Source organism: Schistocerca piceifrons, chromosome 3 (genome assembly GCF_021461385.2).
Source record: "Schistocerca piceifrons isolate TAMUIC-IGC-003096 chromosome 3, iqSchPice1.1, whole genome shotgun sequence".
NCBI classification, from domain to species: domain Eukaryota; kingdom Metazoa; phylum Arthropoda; class Insecta; order Orthoptera; family Acrididae; genus Schistocerca; species Schistocerca piceifrons.
In genome coordinates this window covers 132,786,271-132,803,448 of record NC_060140.1, presented here as the reverse complement: position 1 = coordinate 132,803,448, position 17,178 = coordinate 132,786,271, and the positions used below count along the sequence as shown (strand labels likewise).

The 17,178-nt window shown below is 41.3% G+C and overlaps 1 protein-coding gene across 6 annotated transcripts in view; it reads left to right on the top strand.

The window, feature by feature from the left end:
• Positions 1-17,178, top strand: part of LOC124787972 (actin-binding LIM protein 1) — a 355,811-nt gene that overhangs the window by 247,986 nt on the left and 90,647 nt on the right. For 5 of the 6 annotated variants that reach the window (XM_047254984.1, XM_047254982.1, XM_047254981.1 and 2 more), the window contains 3 exons: positions 5,764-5,927; positions 6,418-6,489; positions 8,318-8,510. In XM_047254984.1, coding sequence (XP_047110940.1) covers positions 5,764-5,927; positions 6,418-6,489; positions 8,318-8,510 — 429 coding nt within the window. The remainder of the gene's footprint in view (positions 1-5,763; positions 5,928-6,417; positions 6,490-8,317; positions 8,511-17,178) is intronic. The other variant, XM_047254983.1, reaches the window with a different exon arrangement.

Here is a 17,178-nt window from a genome sequence, read left to right as displayed (position 1 = left end):
CACAACGAGCGACGTGTGAGCAGGCGCATTGTCGTGATGAAGGATCCACCTGCCCCCTTTTGCCAACTCCGGTCGAACTCGGGCCACACGAGCTCTGAGACGTGTCAGAACTTCAACGTAAAAATTTCCATTCACTCTCTGGCCGGAAGGGACAAATTCCTTGTGAACAATGCCCCTAGAATCAAAGAAAACAATTGACATTGTCTCCACATTGGACCTTGATTGTCTCGACTTTTTTGTTCTCGGTTCTCCGGCTAGTTTCCATTTCTTGCTTTGAGATTTGAGCTCCACATCGAATTCGTAAAACCAGAACTCGTCTCCAGTGATGACTCGGTTGAGAAACTCCCCACATTCCTCTGCTTCCAACCAATCCTCACAGCACTCAACCCTCTTTGCTTTCTGTTCTGGCGTCAAGAACTTCGGTACGATTTTCACACACAATTTCTTCATTTCAAGTTTTTGTGTCAGGATTTCGTGAACGATTGTTTTGGGGATTGACAGCTCGTCAGCAATCATTCTGACTGTCAAACGGTCTTTAAGAACACAAGCCTGAATTCATTCAACATTTGCATCGGAACTTGATGTCGACGGGCGTCCTTGGCAAGGGTCATCGTTCACTTCTTGTCGGCCATCCCGGAACCTTTTTAACCACTTGTTCATGGTTGGTTTCTTCAGAGAATTGTCTCTGTAAATCTGTTTCAAACACTCAAAAATCTCACGGGCCGGAATCAGAGAGAGCTCCATGCCAACAGCAGATGAAAAAGGGTAACTGTCAACAAGCTGCCGCACACTCCCACCTTCACGCAGAGTGCTCTGACTCGAACTGAGCGTTGATGGGATTGATTACAGTAGTAGTCCCATGTGGCGGTGTCTGCAACTTGTAACGTAAAGACATTATTCAACTTTTATACATATTTTCCGGACAAACCTCGTACTAGGAGATTTACTGGGAAACAAAAAAGTTGAGAAATTTGTACTAATTTTTCTTCAGGAGAAGATCTAGGAATCTTATACTAAAATCAGAATTTACTGTTATGCTTAAGTTCTCCACTTGAGCTCATTATTGGATATTCTTCATTGTCATAGTAAGTCATCCATAACATATTGACTATCTCCACAGAGCTGCAGAGAGATCTAAAGAGATCACTGTGCTTTAAGCAAAAACTTCAGTAAATCTTCGTTACATGAAAAGAAAAAGAAATATGGTGGTGGGGAAAGTGACTGTCACTTATTAATTGTAAAACTGTCAGTCAACATTTCCAAAGTTGAAGCAGTTGTCTGTACGTGAAGACATAGATCTGACATTGGTAATATACAGAATAATCTGAATGAGATTTTCACTCTGCATCAGAGTGTACGCTGATATGAAACTTCCTGGCATATTAAAATTGTGTGCCGGACACTGAGACTCGAACTCGGGACCTTTACCTTTCATGGGAAAGTCTACCATCTGAGCTACCCAGGCATGACTCAAGACAGACGAGGTACTGGCAGAATTGAAGCTGTGAAGGCGGTTGTGAGTCTTGCTTGGGTAGCTCAGATGGTAGAGCACTTGCCCGCGAGAGGCGAAGGTCCCAAGTCAGAGTCTCGGTCCAGCACACAGTTTTAATCTGCAAAGAAATTTCATACAGAATAATGTTCGCAAATGAAACATGTATTTAGACCTTTAGAGAACTTTCAAGTGACACATCAGAGCATGGCAGTGTGAACCCAGAAGGCATTGGATGAATTAGTAAAAACGTTCTTTGGTTCTTCAAGAAGTACAAAATATGCACATCAGACTAGTTTCACAAGATCTTAACAGTGTAAACCTTTCAAGTTGGCAAAATATTGCCACTAGTGGCTTACTAATTTAGCTCCTGCTACCTCAACAACACATTTCCCAGGAGAAATAAATCGAGAAGCATTTGAGATGAGACATGAACATTGACCAAAAACTTGATGGAAAACTGCAACATAAACATGAAACTTTTGAGATATGCAAATATAACAGACAGAAAAATAAATTTCCTGCCTAGCAAATAAGTAAACAGAGACGATGGTCAGTCTAAAAGTGTAAAGAACTTTTGTGACTGTTATGGATCAAACAAGTGATGGTGGGTGTAGACCTTGTGAAGTTCAAAAAAAAGGAAGAAGCTGCTAGCATGGATAATATTCAACTAGAAGTCCTCAAAGGAGGACCATAATCATCTGATGTACTTCTATATGATATTGCTGTGACTGTGTTTGTCTGAAGCACAATGCACTGAAATATTTATCTGCCAACAGTGCACAAGCAACTTTTAATTAAATGTCCCCCCCGTGCAGGAATATACATAATGTCTGGTACATCACAAATTTTTAGTGTTATTGTTCCATTATAAAGTTGATGATTGTTCAAATTCGCAACTGTGAATACATTTCATGCATGACATACTTCTAACAATTTCTTGTTATGTAGATTCACAACTACCAACCAAATGGAAAAAATGTATTTGTATCATGCTGCGAAACAAATACCTTATGCTCATCTATGGGAACTGATAACTGGAGAACCATAATGTTCTTATTGTCCCGTGCAAGATTGTTATAAGGATATTTGTACCCTGAACACTGCTGAAGATGTAGCGAGGAAGATGATCTCAAAGGCATCTTCTTTAGTGCAGGCGAGATAACCACACTTGGTAATTTACTGGAACAGCCGGTTCAATTCCAGTCATGGAACTAGATGGTATCTGTGGATTTTGAGAATGCTTTTGACAGTGTCAAGAGGGACAACTACCAGCAAAGATGGAAGTTGAAGGAATCGTGGCAAAGATCATAATTTTAATGAAAGTGGTACATGAGGGCCATCTGCAGGTCCGACAATGGATACAGAGGAAGTTACCAGTAACACTGCAATAAATCTAGAAGTGGAACTGAATTGCTGTATCTTCCAGATGCTTTTAAAAATTGCATAATGTCGTAAACAAGATAACAACAGAAGTATAAGAGAGAGATTTTTCAAGGAAACCTTTGAGACCTTGACTTTGCAGGTGACATTTCTGTTTTATCCAACATATTCCAAGAAATAGCTTTAAGTTGTTATCAGAGAAACACTGGTATTTGCTAATGCCAGAAAGACCAAGGAAATGCAAAGAAAAAAATACATACAGGGGATGAAATTATACTATTCGTAACTCCATGTTTTCTCTGACAAGTCATTCTGTTACCTTGGTAATGCAGTCACAGGGGGTGGAAGTACCACTGTTTGTTGGGAATGCAGGAGCAGCACAGTGTAGATTATCTTCAATCAAAAAGATTCCCAACAATTAGTGATAAAAGGATATTTATTAAATATGAAGAAATACTCAACTTAAAAAAGATGCATCTTGTTGTGAAATGTGCAGCACAATTAGACGTTTGAAATCATTCCAAATGAGAAGTCCTTTAAAATATTAAAGGCCTGTCACTCTGCTTGTAAGTGATGCCTGTGTCGAGTTCAGATCTGGCCTATGATGCCTACAGAGCCTAAGTCTCTGAGACGATGGACAAACACTGCAGTTTGTAGACTTGGTGGTAACTGGAGACTGTTCACGACCCGCTGCACTGAAGAGAACAGTTGGCTGTAGCTCAGTGCTCCGATATTTAACGAGGTGTCAACCAGGTGCTATTCACACATGTGATGACCATGGTGGACCTCATATAGTTCGTATTGCCAACCCATACAGCTACTTTGCAACAAGTGTTTCAAGTGCAACTTTTCAATTGTGGTGCGGTACTCTCTTTAGTCGTGAGTACAGTCACCACAGTGTGGACTTCACAAATAGACCCAACAGACCTACAACCACTGTAGAAGTAGAGAACACTTATTAGAACAAAGTTAATTATCTTCCAGGTTCAGGGCCAATGTAAATTTTTGTATGCCCACGAAACATGGAGAGCAACCAAACAGTTACAGGGGAAAAAGCAGAAATTATGCACTTCTATAAACAAATACACTCCTGGAAATGGAAAAAAGAACACATTGACACCGGTGTGTCAGACCCACCATACTTGCTCCGGACACTGCGAGAGGGCTGTACAAGCAATGATCACACGCACGGCACAGCGGACACACCAGGAACCGCGGTGTTGGCCGTCGAATGGCGCTAGCTGCGCAGCATTTGTGCACCGCCGCCGTCAGTGTCAGCCAGTTTGCCGTGGCATACGGAGCTCCGTCGCAGTCTTTAACACTGGTAGCATGCCGCGACAGCGTGGACGTGATCCGTATGTGCAGTTGACGGACTTTGAGCGAGGGCGTATAGTGGGCATGCGGGAGGCCGGGTGGACGTACCGCCGAATTGCTCAACACGTGGGGCGTGAGGTCTCCACAGTACATCGATGTTGTCGCCAGTGGTCGGCGGAAGGTGCACGTGCCCGTCGACCTGGGGCCGGACCGCAGCGACGCACGGATGCACGCCAAGACCGTAGGATCCTACGCAGTGCCGTAGGGGACCGCACCGCCACTTCCCAGCAAATTAGGGACACTGTTGCTCCTGGGGTATCGGCGAGGACCATTCGCAACCGTCTCCATGAAGCTGGGCTACGGTCCCGCACACCCTTAGGCCGTCTTCCGCTCACGCCCCAACATCGTGCAGCCCGCCTCCAGTGGTGTCGCGACAGGCGTGAAAGGAGGGACGAATGGAGACGTGTCGTCTTCAGCGATGAGAGTCGCTTCTGCCTTGGTGCCAATGATGGTCGTATGCGTGTTTGGCGCCGTGCAGGTGAGCGCCACAATCAGGACTGCATACGACCGAGGCACACAGGGCCAACACCCGGCATCATGGTGTGGGGAGTGATCTCCTACACTGGCCGTACACCACTGGTGATCGTCGAGGGGACACTGAATAGTGCACGGTACATCCAAACCGTCATCGAACCCATCGTTCTACCATTCCTAGACCGGCAAGGGAACTTGCTGTTCCAACAGGACAATGCACGTCCGCATGTATCCCGTGCCACCCAACGTGCTCTAGAAGGTGTAAGTCAACTACCCTGGCCAGCAAGATCTCCGGATCTGTCCCCCATTGAGCATGTTTGGGACTGGATGAAGCGTCGTCTCATGCGGTCTGCACGTCCAGCACGAACGCTCGTCCAACTGAGGCGCCAGGTGGTAATGACATGGCAAGCCGTTTGACAGGACTACATCCAGCATCTCTACGATCGTCTCCATGGGAGAATAGCAGCCTGCATTGCTGCGAAAGGTGGATATACACTGTACTAGTGCCGACATTGTGCATGCTCTGTTGCCTGTGTCTATGTGCCTGTGGTTCTGTCAGTGTGATCATGTGATGTATCTGACCCCAGGAATGTGTCAATAAAGTTTCCCCTTCCTGGGACGATGAATTCACGGTGTTCTTATTTCAATTTCCAGGAGTGTATTTTGAGACTCTCATCAGTATGAGGTGGCTGTACCTCATATCAATTAAAAGTCCATTCAGAGTACACTGACTGGCATCATAATTGAATATTGAAGAGAGCATGGACACTACTGACTATGTACAGGATAATAGTGATTAAGAAGGAGGTAAACAGTGGCAGGACATTCATGGATTTTGCTGCTGTTTTGCTGTGGAGTAAAATGATAAATTTAAGACTTAACATTTTTGAATTTTTTGAGTAAGCAGCTTATTTATTTAGTTTTATTTTATGTAGTGAAATTGCTAGTACTCTCTTTGCTAATTATTTTGTATTCAGATAATCATAATGACTATTATCTCTCTGTTGTTATGTTTTAAATTTAATACGGAATCCATCTTCTAGGTACTGCAATATGGCATCCTCGCTGCGGACCAGGGCCAACTGAAAATGGGGGTGCAGTCTTAAATGGTGCATTAGAAAATGGCCATTGCACTGACGGAGAATCGGGGAAAGAAGGAGCACGTGAATTTGATCACATGAGCAGCTCAGCTGTCAGTGAGATGCAGGCAAGAAATTGGCATTGTTTGGTTTAAAAGAGAATCCTACATGTTTTATTTGGAGTAGAAGAACAGAAGTAGTTGATGTAGTAAATGCATGATTTGTCAGATTCCTTCCTTTTCTGTGTTTTTGTTTGTTTGCGATAAAACAAATTGCCTTAAGGCTTATGTTACATTCACTTGTGATAATTTTTTAAGAAAAATCATTCTAACAATTATACACAAGCAGTAGTAGTTCAATTTGTAGTAACTGTCCAAACATTTCCTTTAAGCACGTGATATTTTTGATTTACTTAATTGTCTGTGATAATTATATAAATAACTTGCACTGTTTTTTATCCTACATAAGATTTTTAGTTTTCCATTGTTTTTGCATGTTTGTTTTGTTAGCATGATTTCATGTGTAGAATTTGTTGGCATGCCTGTCATTTAAAAGCATTTAGCTTTGCAAAAAAGAAATTTATTTCTTAACCTTTGGTGTGATTATTTGGTTTTGCAGTTTTCGCTGCGTTCCCGCACGCCTAGCCTTAATGGCTCATTATATAGCCCTTATAATAGCTTATCAAGGAAGGTTAGTATAGGTGTAAACTTTTATGTGTTACTTTACTAGTAAGTACTGAAATTAAGTAGTCACTTTCTACAGTGTGTGTCTGAATGGAAATTAGAGTATGAAATCTGTAATGCTCATTCAGAGAGAGAGAGAGAGAGAGAGAGAGAGAGAGAGAGAGAGAGAGAGAGAGAGAGAGAGAGAGAGAGAGGGGGGGGGGGGGAGGGAGGGAGGGTGCACTTGTGCCTTTTTTGTTTAAAATGTGCAATTGGTTAAAATGTGTTTTAAATCACATTGGTTGTGTAATAAGTATTTTTGTAATATGAGCATTAGCTGTACACCATTACAGTTCATATCTACCTGCACAAGGCTAAGAAATACTCGATACTGTGTGTCACACTCTGTCTCTTTTTTTGAATTCCTGTGTGTCTTTCATGTATGTGGATGCACGTTTGTGTCTCTCACACCTCCCTCCAGCATTCTTATTACTGTATCAAAGGCTTCATTTTCTTAAGATATGAAATACTGTGTAATTAGGAAGCCGATATGTGCCAGGAGACAGGGTGGGGTGATATTTATTAGCAGTTGCTTGTTATGGAATGAACCTGTCGTGACAAACGTTATATGTACACATCAATTTATCTAATTTTTCTGTTAATTTTTGCTCATATAGTCAAGAGATGGAGAAAACTGGAGGGGGGGGGGGGGGGGGGGCTGCAAATAAAATGATATGCTGAATTGTTTCAATACTACATACAGAGAATACCACACACTTCACCTTGTTTAACATACTGACCTATTGTATATACCTGAAGTTTTAGTTCATGCTGAGGCATTCTTTGTTCAGTTCCTTATGATGATCCTGTGATAGTACATTGTAATGGCAGTGTCAAACAACAGGCTAGATTTTTCAGTCCAAACATCCACAATTAATGGTACAGTTTTCAGAAGTAGTAATGTGTCTGGTGGGTTCCAGTACAATAACTGAACTGTGATTTTTACGTGCGAAATCCATTGTGTGCTGCAGGTGACTATTGTTTGTTCCCTGTGTTTTTGATCATCCCTGTAATTTGTTTGAACAGTTCTAGTTATTTGTTAGAAAACAATAAAAGCACAAAAAGATCAGCTGTGAGGAGCTAGGTAATGGGGAAAGTAGCACTTTATTTCCTGATGGATAATGTTAGTAATAAAAGTTTTAAAAGAATATGATAGTGATGTGTGGCTTAATTTGTAGACTGCATGATTCTATCACACACATTTCTTCCAGAGAAGTATCAACTGTAATTAATGCAGACTTCACCATTATAAGTGTGTAAGATTTGGCTCTCTTCTTGAATCCAGGTATCAGCAAGAATATAGTTTGAAATGAGAATTTCACATTTATTATTGGGCTTAGCTGTAGGAAAATCTATGTTACTTACATTTAATTTTTCATCTGACATCTCTGTTTTTAATTAAATCAACATTGGCTTGTTAAATTCTATTTCTTCCTCTCTTCTTTTCAATTTCTCTACTCTGATACTAATACTCATTTTCTAGTTAAATTTTATTTAGACTGTAACATTGTACTTGTGATCTGACATAACCATATGCCTCATAATTATAACCAATCTAAGTTGCTTCTAGTTGGTATAGTTATTGGAAAACTAATGTGTGTCAGTACTATAGCTTGTGACAGATTTTGTGTGCATTTTGACGTTTCCCGTTAGTCTTTGGGGGGGAGGGGGGGGGGGGGGGGGGGAAAGCTGCCACTATATGCATGACTTAAGAATAAACTTTTAAACAAAAATATATATTAGTTTCCTTATTGCTACTAAGTTTTCCTTATGTATACAATTTTTGTTTATTTCAGTATTCAGGGGGTTACCACAGGACAGGAAGCCCAGGTCTTATTCTGAGAGAATACAAAAGTAACCAGTATGATGACATAAGCAGGATTTATACCTACAGCTACCTGACAGAAGAACCCTCTCTGGGATACCTTAGACGACCCATTGATCCATATGACAAACCGCCAACTTCACCGCATTTTCATCGACCATCTTGTAAGTTGAAGTATCATTGTTTAATCTTTTTGAATATTACAGTGATTCGTTTCATGGGATGAAGTTTGTAGATGAACTTTTTAACAAAATGCCATTGCTGTCGAACTATTTGAGTGTTGTACTTCTCGTATGATGTAAAATGCGTGCTATTGTTAATTTTGTTGGTTATCATCACTGTTACACATATTATCCTGGATATGTGATAGAACTCAGAGTGGATGGTCACAAATGTGCATCTCAGAAAATGTAACCTGCATATGCTGGAGAACATATGTACCAGTTTAAGTATTACAAACCTTGTTGGGCACTGTGGACATCACTTCCTGCAGGTTATTGCTATTACCATTTTTGTTGTAGCAGAGTGAATGCAAACATGTCATTTGCATTGAAAAAAATGGCTATCAGTAAAATGTTTATGGAATTCACTGCTTGCTTTTAATTGCCACTGTATTTTCATAAGTGGTGCAGTAAAGTCAAGCTAAGGTACTTTTGCTGATTTCAAAATATTGTTGTTGTGATCTTCAACGTGAAGACCTCGAAGCTAGTCTATTCTGTGCAAGCCTTTTCATCTCTACAACCTACATACATTTGAACCCACTTGCTGTAGTTAAACCATAGTCTCCTTTTCCCCCACACTACTCTCCATCACCAAATTGACGATTCTTTGATAACGCTGGTTGTGCCTGACTGACCGTTCCCTTCTTTTAGTTAAAATGAGCCATAAATTTCTTTTCTCGCCAATTCAATTCTGTGCCACTTCATTAGTTCATTGCTCTACTCTGGGGGAAGAGACAGAAAAATCATTGTGCACATGTCACTGGTGAAGTTGATTTTGATGTTGGCACTACATTCCGCCCGGACCTGAAATAAGATACATGCAAGCACCAAGTTGACGGACTATCTCACCTTGCGCCCACCTTTGCTGCTGCTAAATATCATGTAAAACTCAAGCAGGTCGAGTGGTGGCCATGAAGCAGTTCCCCCGGCAATGGTTCATCTCATGGGTGCAAAAGATAGGAGGCGAGAAACAGTTGCAATGCTTGATCCTTGATGTGTGTGGAGTGAAGTTTGGCCATCTGCTGCTTGAAGATTCTGACAAAACGTTCTGCTTGGCCATTTGACTGTGGATGGAATGGTGCACTAGTTAAGATACTGTATGCCATTGCATTCACAGTATGCCATTGCATTCACAGAATGTTTCAGATTCATTTGACGTGAACTGAGGGCCGTTGTCTGACACTATGACTCCAGTTAAACCTTTGAGGCAAAAAATAAAGGACAGCACCTGAATTGTGCTTTGTGATGTCGTCGAGTTCATTGGCACAGCAAAAGGAAACTTGCTGTACGAGTCAACTACAATAAACCAATGAGAGTTCCAGAAAGGTCCCGGAAAGTCTATGTGCACTTGTTGCCATGGTGATTGCAATTTAGGCCAAGCAGAGAATTTTTGTAGCAGAACGTACTGATTTTCTGCACATGCGTGACTCTGTGACGTCATCTGTCCTATTTGGGTGTCCATACCCTGCCAAGTACAGTGTTGACGCTCTTAACTGTTTCGTACGAACAATCCCCCAGTGTCCTTGGTGAAGTGAGTGCAACACTTCTTTTTGCAGAGCATCTAGGATCAACACATGTGACTGTCCACTGTCATTTTGAACAAGAATCACACCTTCCTGTAGCATAGTGAGGCTATGCCGATGTGCAAAGTACCGGCGTACTACAGAGTTCTTTGTACTATGCAAGGAACGAGGCCAGGATGTGGGAATGTATGTTAGCAAAATGTTCAGATATGAGTCAGCTTCCGTGACCTGTGCAATTGTCCTATAGTTAACCGGAAATGATTGAAGCAATTCAGAATCTTGAGCATTGATGTGACAACAAGATGCAACAAAAGTGTCAAAGTCTGTATCAGGGCCAATTGGAAGACGTGGAAGTGCATCCGCGTTCTCATGTTGAGCCATTGGACAATATACACTCTCGTACTGATATTTGAGACGACAACAACAAAGCCCATCTTAGCAATTTTTGGGCAATTCATACAGGAAGCAGTTTCGTTGGATGAAACAAGGACTGCAAAGGCTTGTGATCTGTTACTGGGAAGAACTTTCTGCCATACAAATAGTGTTGGAATTTGGTGACACCATATGCAATAGACAAAGCCTCTTTCTCAATTTGTGAATAGTTACACTGAGCTTTGGACAACACTTTTGATGTGAAAGATATATTCCTGTCTTTATCACCAATTCTGTGCGAAAGCACTGCACTGATTCTGTAAGTGGAAGCATCAACTTGCAATAAAACTGGTTTGACAGGATCAAAGTGAACTAAGTGTTGATCACTGAGCATTGCATCTTTAAGTTTTTGAAAAGCTACTTGACACTCATCTGTCCAACTGAAATTTTCACGTTTCCCACAAAGAAGCAAATGAACAAAAAGTTTGTTGGACTGACGTATCACTGAGAAACTGCATGCTTGCTACTAGTTTTGCTAACACCTGTTGCAGACTTTGAATATACTGCGTTAACGACATGGACCTTGTGACTAGATTTTTGTGAGTGGGCTTTATTCTTAGGTTTGTTCTGCTGCAAAGATACGGACTGTACATGTCCTTTCTTGTCACAAGTGCGACACTGAGCTTGTCGGGAGGGGCAGTCTCGGCGTTTGTGCCATGAATAATACTGAGGGCAAGACTTAATTCTGTTCGTCTGTGTAGCTGCCTGTTTAGCGAGCTCCTTATGTGGCGTGGAGTGTTGTTCACTCGGTGTGGAGCGCAAACTACCGCCGCCGAATGGGCCCGTCACAAACAAGGGACTCAACTCAACCAATGGCTGGTTGCTCAGATTTATCAGCCAACAGGGCACCTAAATCATACTGATCTAGTAGTTGCACTACCTGCTAAAATGATGGATTGGATTGTTGACATAGGGTATATTGTACGCGATCGTATCATGCAACGTAACACCTGAATATAAAGCACCACAAGCACATCTGAATTTGAACTTCCTCATCATACCCTTCAAATCTGTGACCTACTCGCAATAAGTTTGTTCTGATCATTTTTTACAATTAAAGAATTGATGCCTAGCTGCTACCACATTCACTTGTTGGTCATAATAGTTAGTTAGCGAATCTACAACCTTTACACATGAAAGTTCACATGGAGTGGCGTTAGGGAATAACTTCTGAGTTAATCGGAACACTGCAATTCCTACCATTGAGGGAAGGTAATGGCTTTTCACAGTACCTGGTACATTGTGAACAATGATGTGGGCTACAGATTGTTGCAACCACTCGAGCCATTCCTCTTTGTTTTCTTGAAACTGGTGAAAAGACGGTTTAGACATAGGTGTTTCTGTAGGTGGTGCTTGTTCCGTCGGATCGCAGTGTTAGCCAGTAGCTGCTGCACCGTGTTGAGCAGTGTAGACAATTGCTGAGTCTGGAACTGGAACATCTGCATTAGCTGTGTTGCATCTAACACTGGCAGCTGTGCCACTTGAGCAGGGGATGCAATGGAATGAAATGAAATGAAATGTCATGTCGTGTAGCTAGGGCCTCCCGTCGGGTAGACAGGTCACCTGGTGCAGTTGATGCCACTTCGGTGACTTGCATGTTGATGGTAATGAGATGATAATGCTGATGATGAGGACAACACAATACCCAATAGTGCTGATGATGAGGACAACACAATACCCAGTCCCTGAGCAGAGAAATTCTCCGACCCAGCTGGGAATTGAACCCAGACCCCTCAGCATGACAGTCTGTCACACTGACCACTAAGCTATTGGGCAGGGGTTAGACAGGGTGGTCATTTTGGAAGAGAGAAATGCAAGAAACAGACAAGGAAAGCAAGAAATTTCTGCAACGCCCACCTGAAAACACTGATTAGGAAAAGAGGCTGTTAAAGCAAGTAAATGCTCCTGCAAAGTAAAGACAAGAGAAAGTTAAGGCACCAGCAAAACACAAAAGAAAATTCCATGGCCGCAAGTTGACGAGTTTTTCTTATAACTCGTCGCCAATGTTGGATCCTGCCCACTCATTTAATATAGGGTGCCTAGGAAGCTGTTTTCTCCAATAGCTAGACAACATTCAAGCAAATCTTATTAATGGAGTTCGTTACAATAACTGAATTGACAATACTTAACTTTGTCTTTTTCATAATGAAGTGTCGCAAGCAATTGGCGACATGCAAATTATCAGTGTCCTTCGATGTATACAATATCCATGCAAGCAATTGATATAGATCTCAAGTCTTAGCTAAACAGTTAGGATGATCGCTCGTCTTCTAGTGTGGCTCTCCTAGTACCCGTCATCTAATGCGGTTGAGACTAGCTGGAATGACGCTTACGTTCTCTTCGTATAGGTGCTGCTCCTATCACGGTGTCATCTTAGTTAGCATTCTATTGGCTGACGTCGTCTCTCAGCCTTCTCTGCTGTATCATTCAGGCCGGCGTGCCAACGCTCGATGTTACTCGGAACACTTTGTTGTCCAAATAACAAAACTCAGCAGTTATTTTTAGTGTCATATTTCCTATTACAATTTCTTTAGCATCATCTTATTTAATTGAACTACATTCCATTACCCGTATTGTACTCTAGTCGATTTTCACCTTGTGAACTCTTTTTCAAGATACTGCCCCTTCTGTTCAACTGCTCTTTGATTATTAGATTAGGTTCATTTTTTGTTCCATAGACCCAAAAAATGAAATGATTCTCGCGGGTGTGAAACATGTCGGAAAGTATAAAATAAAACATTTGAATATAATACTTACTACCTTGATCATTTGTCAGGAGATAGTTGAAATAGGTTAATACAATGCAGTAAACTGGAACAGCTAATATTTACAGAATTAACATGCTGTCAGAATGAAACACTGTTATGCACTATTAATAAATTTCTCATACACAAAATACCTAATATTGACTGTTGTGACCAAGTGTTGTCAAAACTGAAATCTAACCGATATTTTTACTTAAGCTGGCTTAACAGTCTCAGTTAAGATATTTATCTATGGAGTAGGAGGAGTTGCCTATCAAAAAGTCTTTCAAACTCTGTTCAAACTGTGCTTTGTCTGAAACCAAGTTTTTGATGGTTGCTGGTCATTTATCGAAAATGTGTGTTCTTCAATATTGGGTCCCGAAACCTGACATAATTCTCGCAGCAAATACAGACTTGTTTAGGCGCTTAAGCAATTCTGTTGTATGCCCTTCCCGACTGAATTTATTATTGAGTTGTAATCCCAGAAATTTAACACTGTCAATCTCTTCGATCTGCATGTCTTCAGATGTTGTACTCATACTGGAAGGAAATCTCGTACAGGTTCTGAGCTGCCTATTGTGCGTCTTCTCAAAGTTTAATGACAGTGAATTAGATTTAAACCACTTATTAATGTATGCGAAAATTTGATTAGAAGCAATTTCTAAATCTGTACTTGACTTGCTACTTATTGCAATGCTTGTATCATCTGCAAACGAAACAAACTTAGCATCTGGCAATGTAACAGATGAGAGGTCATTGATGTATACAAATAAAAGCAATAGACCCAAAGCAATGGTGAGGAACACCACATGTAATTAATTCCCAGTCAGATGAAGACTGCCTGCTTACTGCACAGGTATTTCACGATGACAGCACTTTAGGGAAAACGATTTTTGAAAGTGGAGGCAACCGTATTAATGAGTGCTTTGTATTTTCCATTTGAGTCAGACGTATTGTAAACATCTATCCAGTTCATGTCTTTGAGCAATTTACTGAATTTCTCAACTTTTGACTTATTTATTACCTTCCTGTACTAAGATTTAATAGATTTTTTATCCTGACAAGTTTCACCATTTAACACAAGATGCTGCATGTCATGATCAGATAGCCCATTTACTATTGGTTTTGTGATATGACTTTTTTTCCTGCATTTGTCTAGTCCTTTGCTATTTCTGATAGAATTAAAATGTCATTGGCAGCTCTGAAAGTTTCAGTTTCAGTTTCATTTTCATTTCCCTAAACATCAGTTTTCTTTCCAAATGTCTCGTAGATTACCTGTCCTGGTTGCTAAGTGCATAGATTTAATATCATTTGGGATATGCTACAATCCTGTGTCGCTCCCTTCTCAACTACTGCTTCCTCTTCAAGTCCCTCCTGATTTTTGTACAAGTTATAAATAACCTTTTGCCCTCCCCCCCCTCCTCCTCCCCCACCATATTTCGTCCCTGTCATCTTTATAATTTGCAACAGTCTTTTCCAGTCACTATTGTCAAAATCTTTGGTCTAAATGTGCAAATGCTAGAAACATTGCTATGTCCTAAGTCGTGGGGTCAGTGATATTGTGTGAGTTCCTATATTTCTCTAGAATCCAACGTTGGCATCTACAAGTTTTTTCTTTGAGGTGACCTTGTAAAATACAGCAACACAACAGTGCTGGAAGCTGGACTTGTTGATGTTTTCAATCGGCCAGACATTTCCTTATGCACATTCTGAACAGTACCATCAGCTTCCCAAGTGCAACAAATTGTTGTACATGGTGGTGTCTGACTTCTGTACACATTGTACCATCGCCGTTTTACCTTCATCATGTTTTCGTACTTCCAGTACCACTTTAATATAGCCTTGCGTTGCTCAAATGACAATCTTACTTCATTTATTGCTGAGAAAACAGTGGACTATACCCTGCAGAATTGCAATGATATGTCATTTTGTTTCAAAGATATTAACTATTAGAGAGTGTCTACATATTTATGGACCCCTCTGTATTAATCTGTTTTGTTTACTTGACAGAAAATAAGTGAACTAATGCTACAATGCCTGTTGATTGACTCCATTTAGTTCTCAACATTAAAGGCTGTTTCAGCATGGGGGCTTAAATAAGCAGTGGCCTGTAGCACTGAAAGTGTGACAAATTCCATTCAAAATGTTTTCAGTTACTCTGAAAACTTTGTTGCTGAGGGCACTTCTGATTTTCAGTCATTATGTATTGCATTGTATTGTTAGCTACCCCAAATGGAAAACTTACTGCTCCATAATGCATGCATTTTGTAAGAATGGATCCACATCTCCTTCTAAATTGCTGGCTCTGTTTTAAACAAGCTTGATACATATATCACTGTCTGGACATGACACGCAAATACTCAGACTGTATTCTCTCAGTACTTGAGAATGAGAATACTTCGTGACTTATGACAAAAATTACACACAGCTTCAAAGATATACAGAACTTTTCCCAGCCGACCTCCACTGAAATGATGAAAGAAAAAATGTTTTATCACGTGCTACATTTTCGTTATTCATGCAATAGAACTACCACATTAGGCATGGCATTTTAATTTATTGCTTCTTTGATACTAACTCTGTTCACAACACATATATCACTGAATGTACCTATGAATTACATTATTGTATGACACATAGTTCAGTAGATATGAAGTCATAAACGTTGAGCTCTGTGGAAACAGAACAATGGGGCAAAATTTGCTAGAGATACGGGTGAAATATGTGTGTAAATACTTGTGAAATATGTGAAATGTACGTATCTGAGTGAAGCCACAGGTGAAAAGCTCATCCTAAACCAATGATGGATTTCAACCAAACTTGGGTGCATGCCACTTACTAGTTGGAAAGAAATACATTGGTGGTTAAGAACTGGCAACCTCCTAGTGGTGTGGTGGTGATAAAATGTTGATGTACAGAGAGACGGGGGAGTAGGAGACAGACTAGTGGAACGGGAGAATACTCGTCATATAGTGGAGATGCTGAGTCGCAGATAGGCACAAATAAAGAATTTCACAAATAAAGCTTTTGGTGAGTAAGGCCTTTGTCAACAATAGATCTCACACACACACACACACAACACACACACACACACACACACACACACACACACACACACACACTCGCAGCTCACACACATGGTTGTAGTGTCAGGCAGCTGAAACCACACTGCGAGCAGCAACACCAGTGCATGATGGGAGTGACAACAGGGTGGGGAAAAGGGGGAAGCTGAGGCAGGGAGGGGTAGTATGGGAGGGGTGGCGGACAGTGAAGTGCTGCAAGTTAGCGGAGTGCAGGGGAGAGATGGGTAGGGGGGGGGGGGGGGTTTATAATGGAAAAAGAGAGAAGTAAAAAGGATGGATGTGATGGTGGAATGACGGCTGTGTAGTGCTGGAATGGTAACATGGGAGGGGCCAGATAGGTGAGAGCGATGACTAACAAAGGTTGAGGCCAGGAGGGTTATGGGAACAGGAGGTATTGGAGGGAAAGTTCCCACCTGGGTAATTCAGAAAAGCTGGTGTTGGTGGGAAGAATCCATTTGACACAGGCTGTGAAGCAGTCATTGAAATGACAGATGTCATATTTGGCAGTGTGCTCAGCAACAGGATGATCCACTTGTTTCTTGGCCACGGTTTGTCAGTGGCCATTCATGCGGACAGACAGCTTGTTGGTTGTCACGACACATAGAATGCAACACAGTGGTTGCAGCTTAGCTTGTAGATTAGATGACTGGTTTCACAGGTAGCCCTGCCTTTGATGGGATAGGTGGTGTTTGTGACCGGACTGGAGTAGATGTTGGTGGGGAGGATGTATGGGACAGATTTTGCATCTAGGTGTATTACAGGGTTATGAGACATGTGGAAGGATGGATGAGTATTATGTAGGTTTGGTGGACGGTGGAATACCATTGTG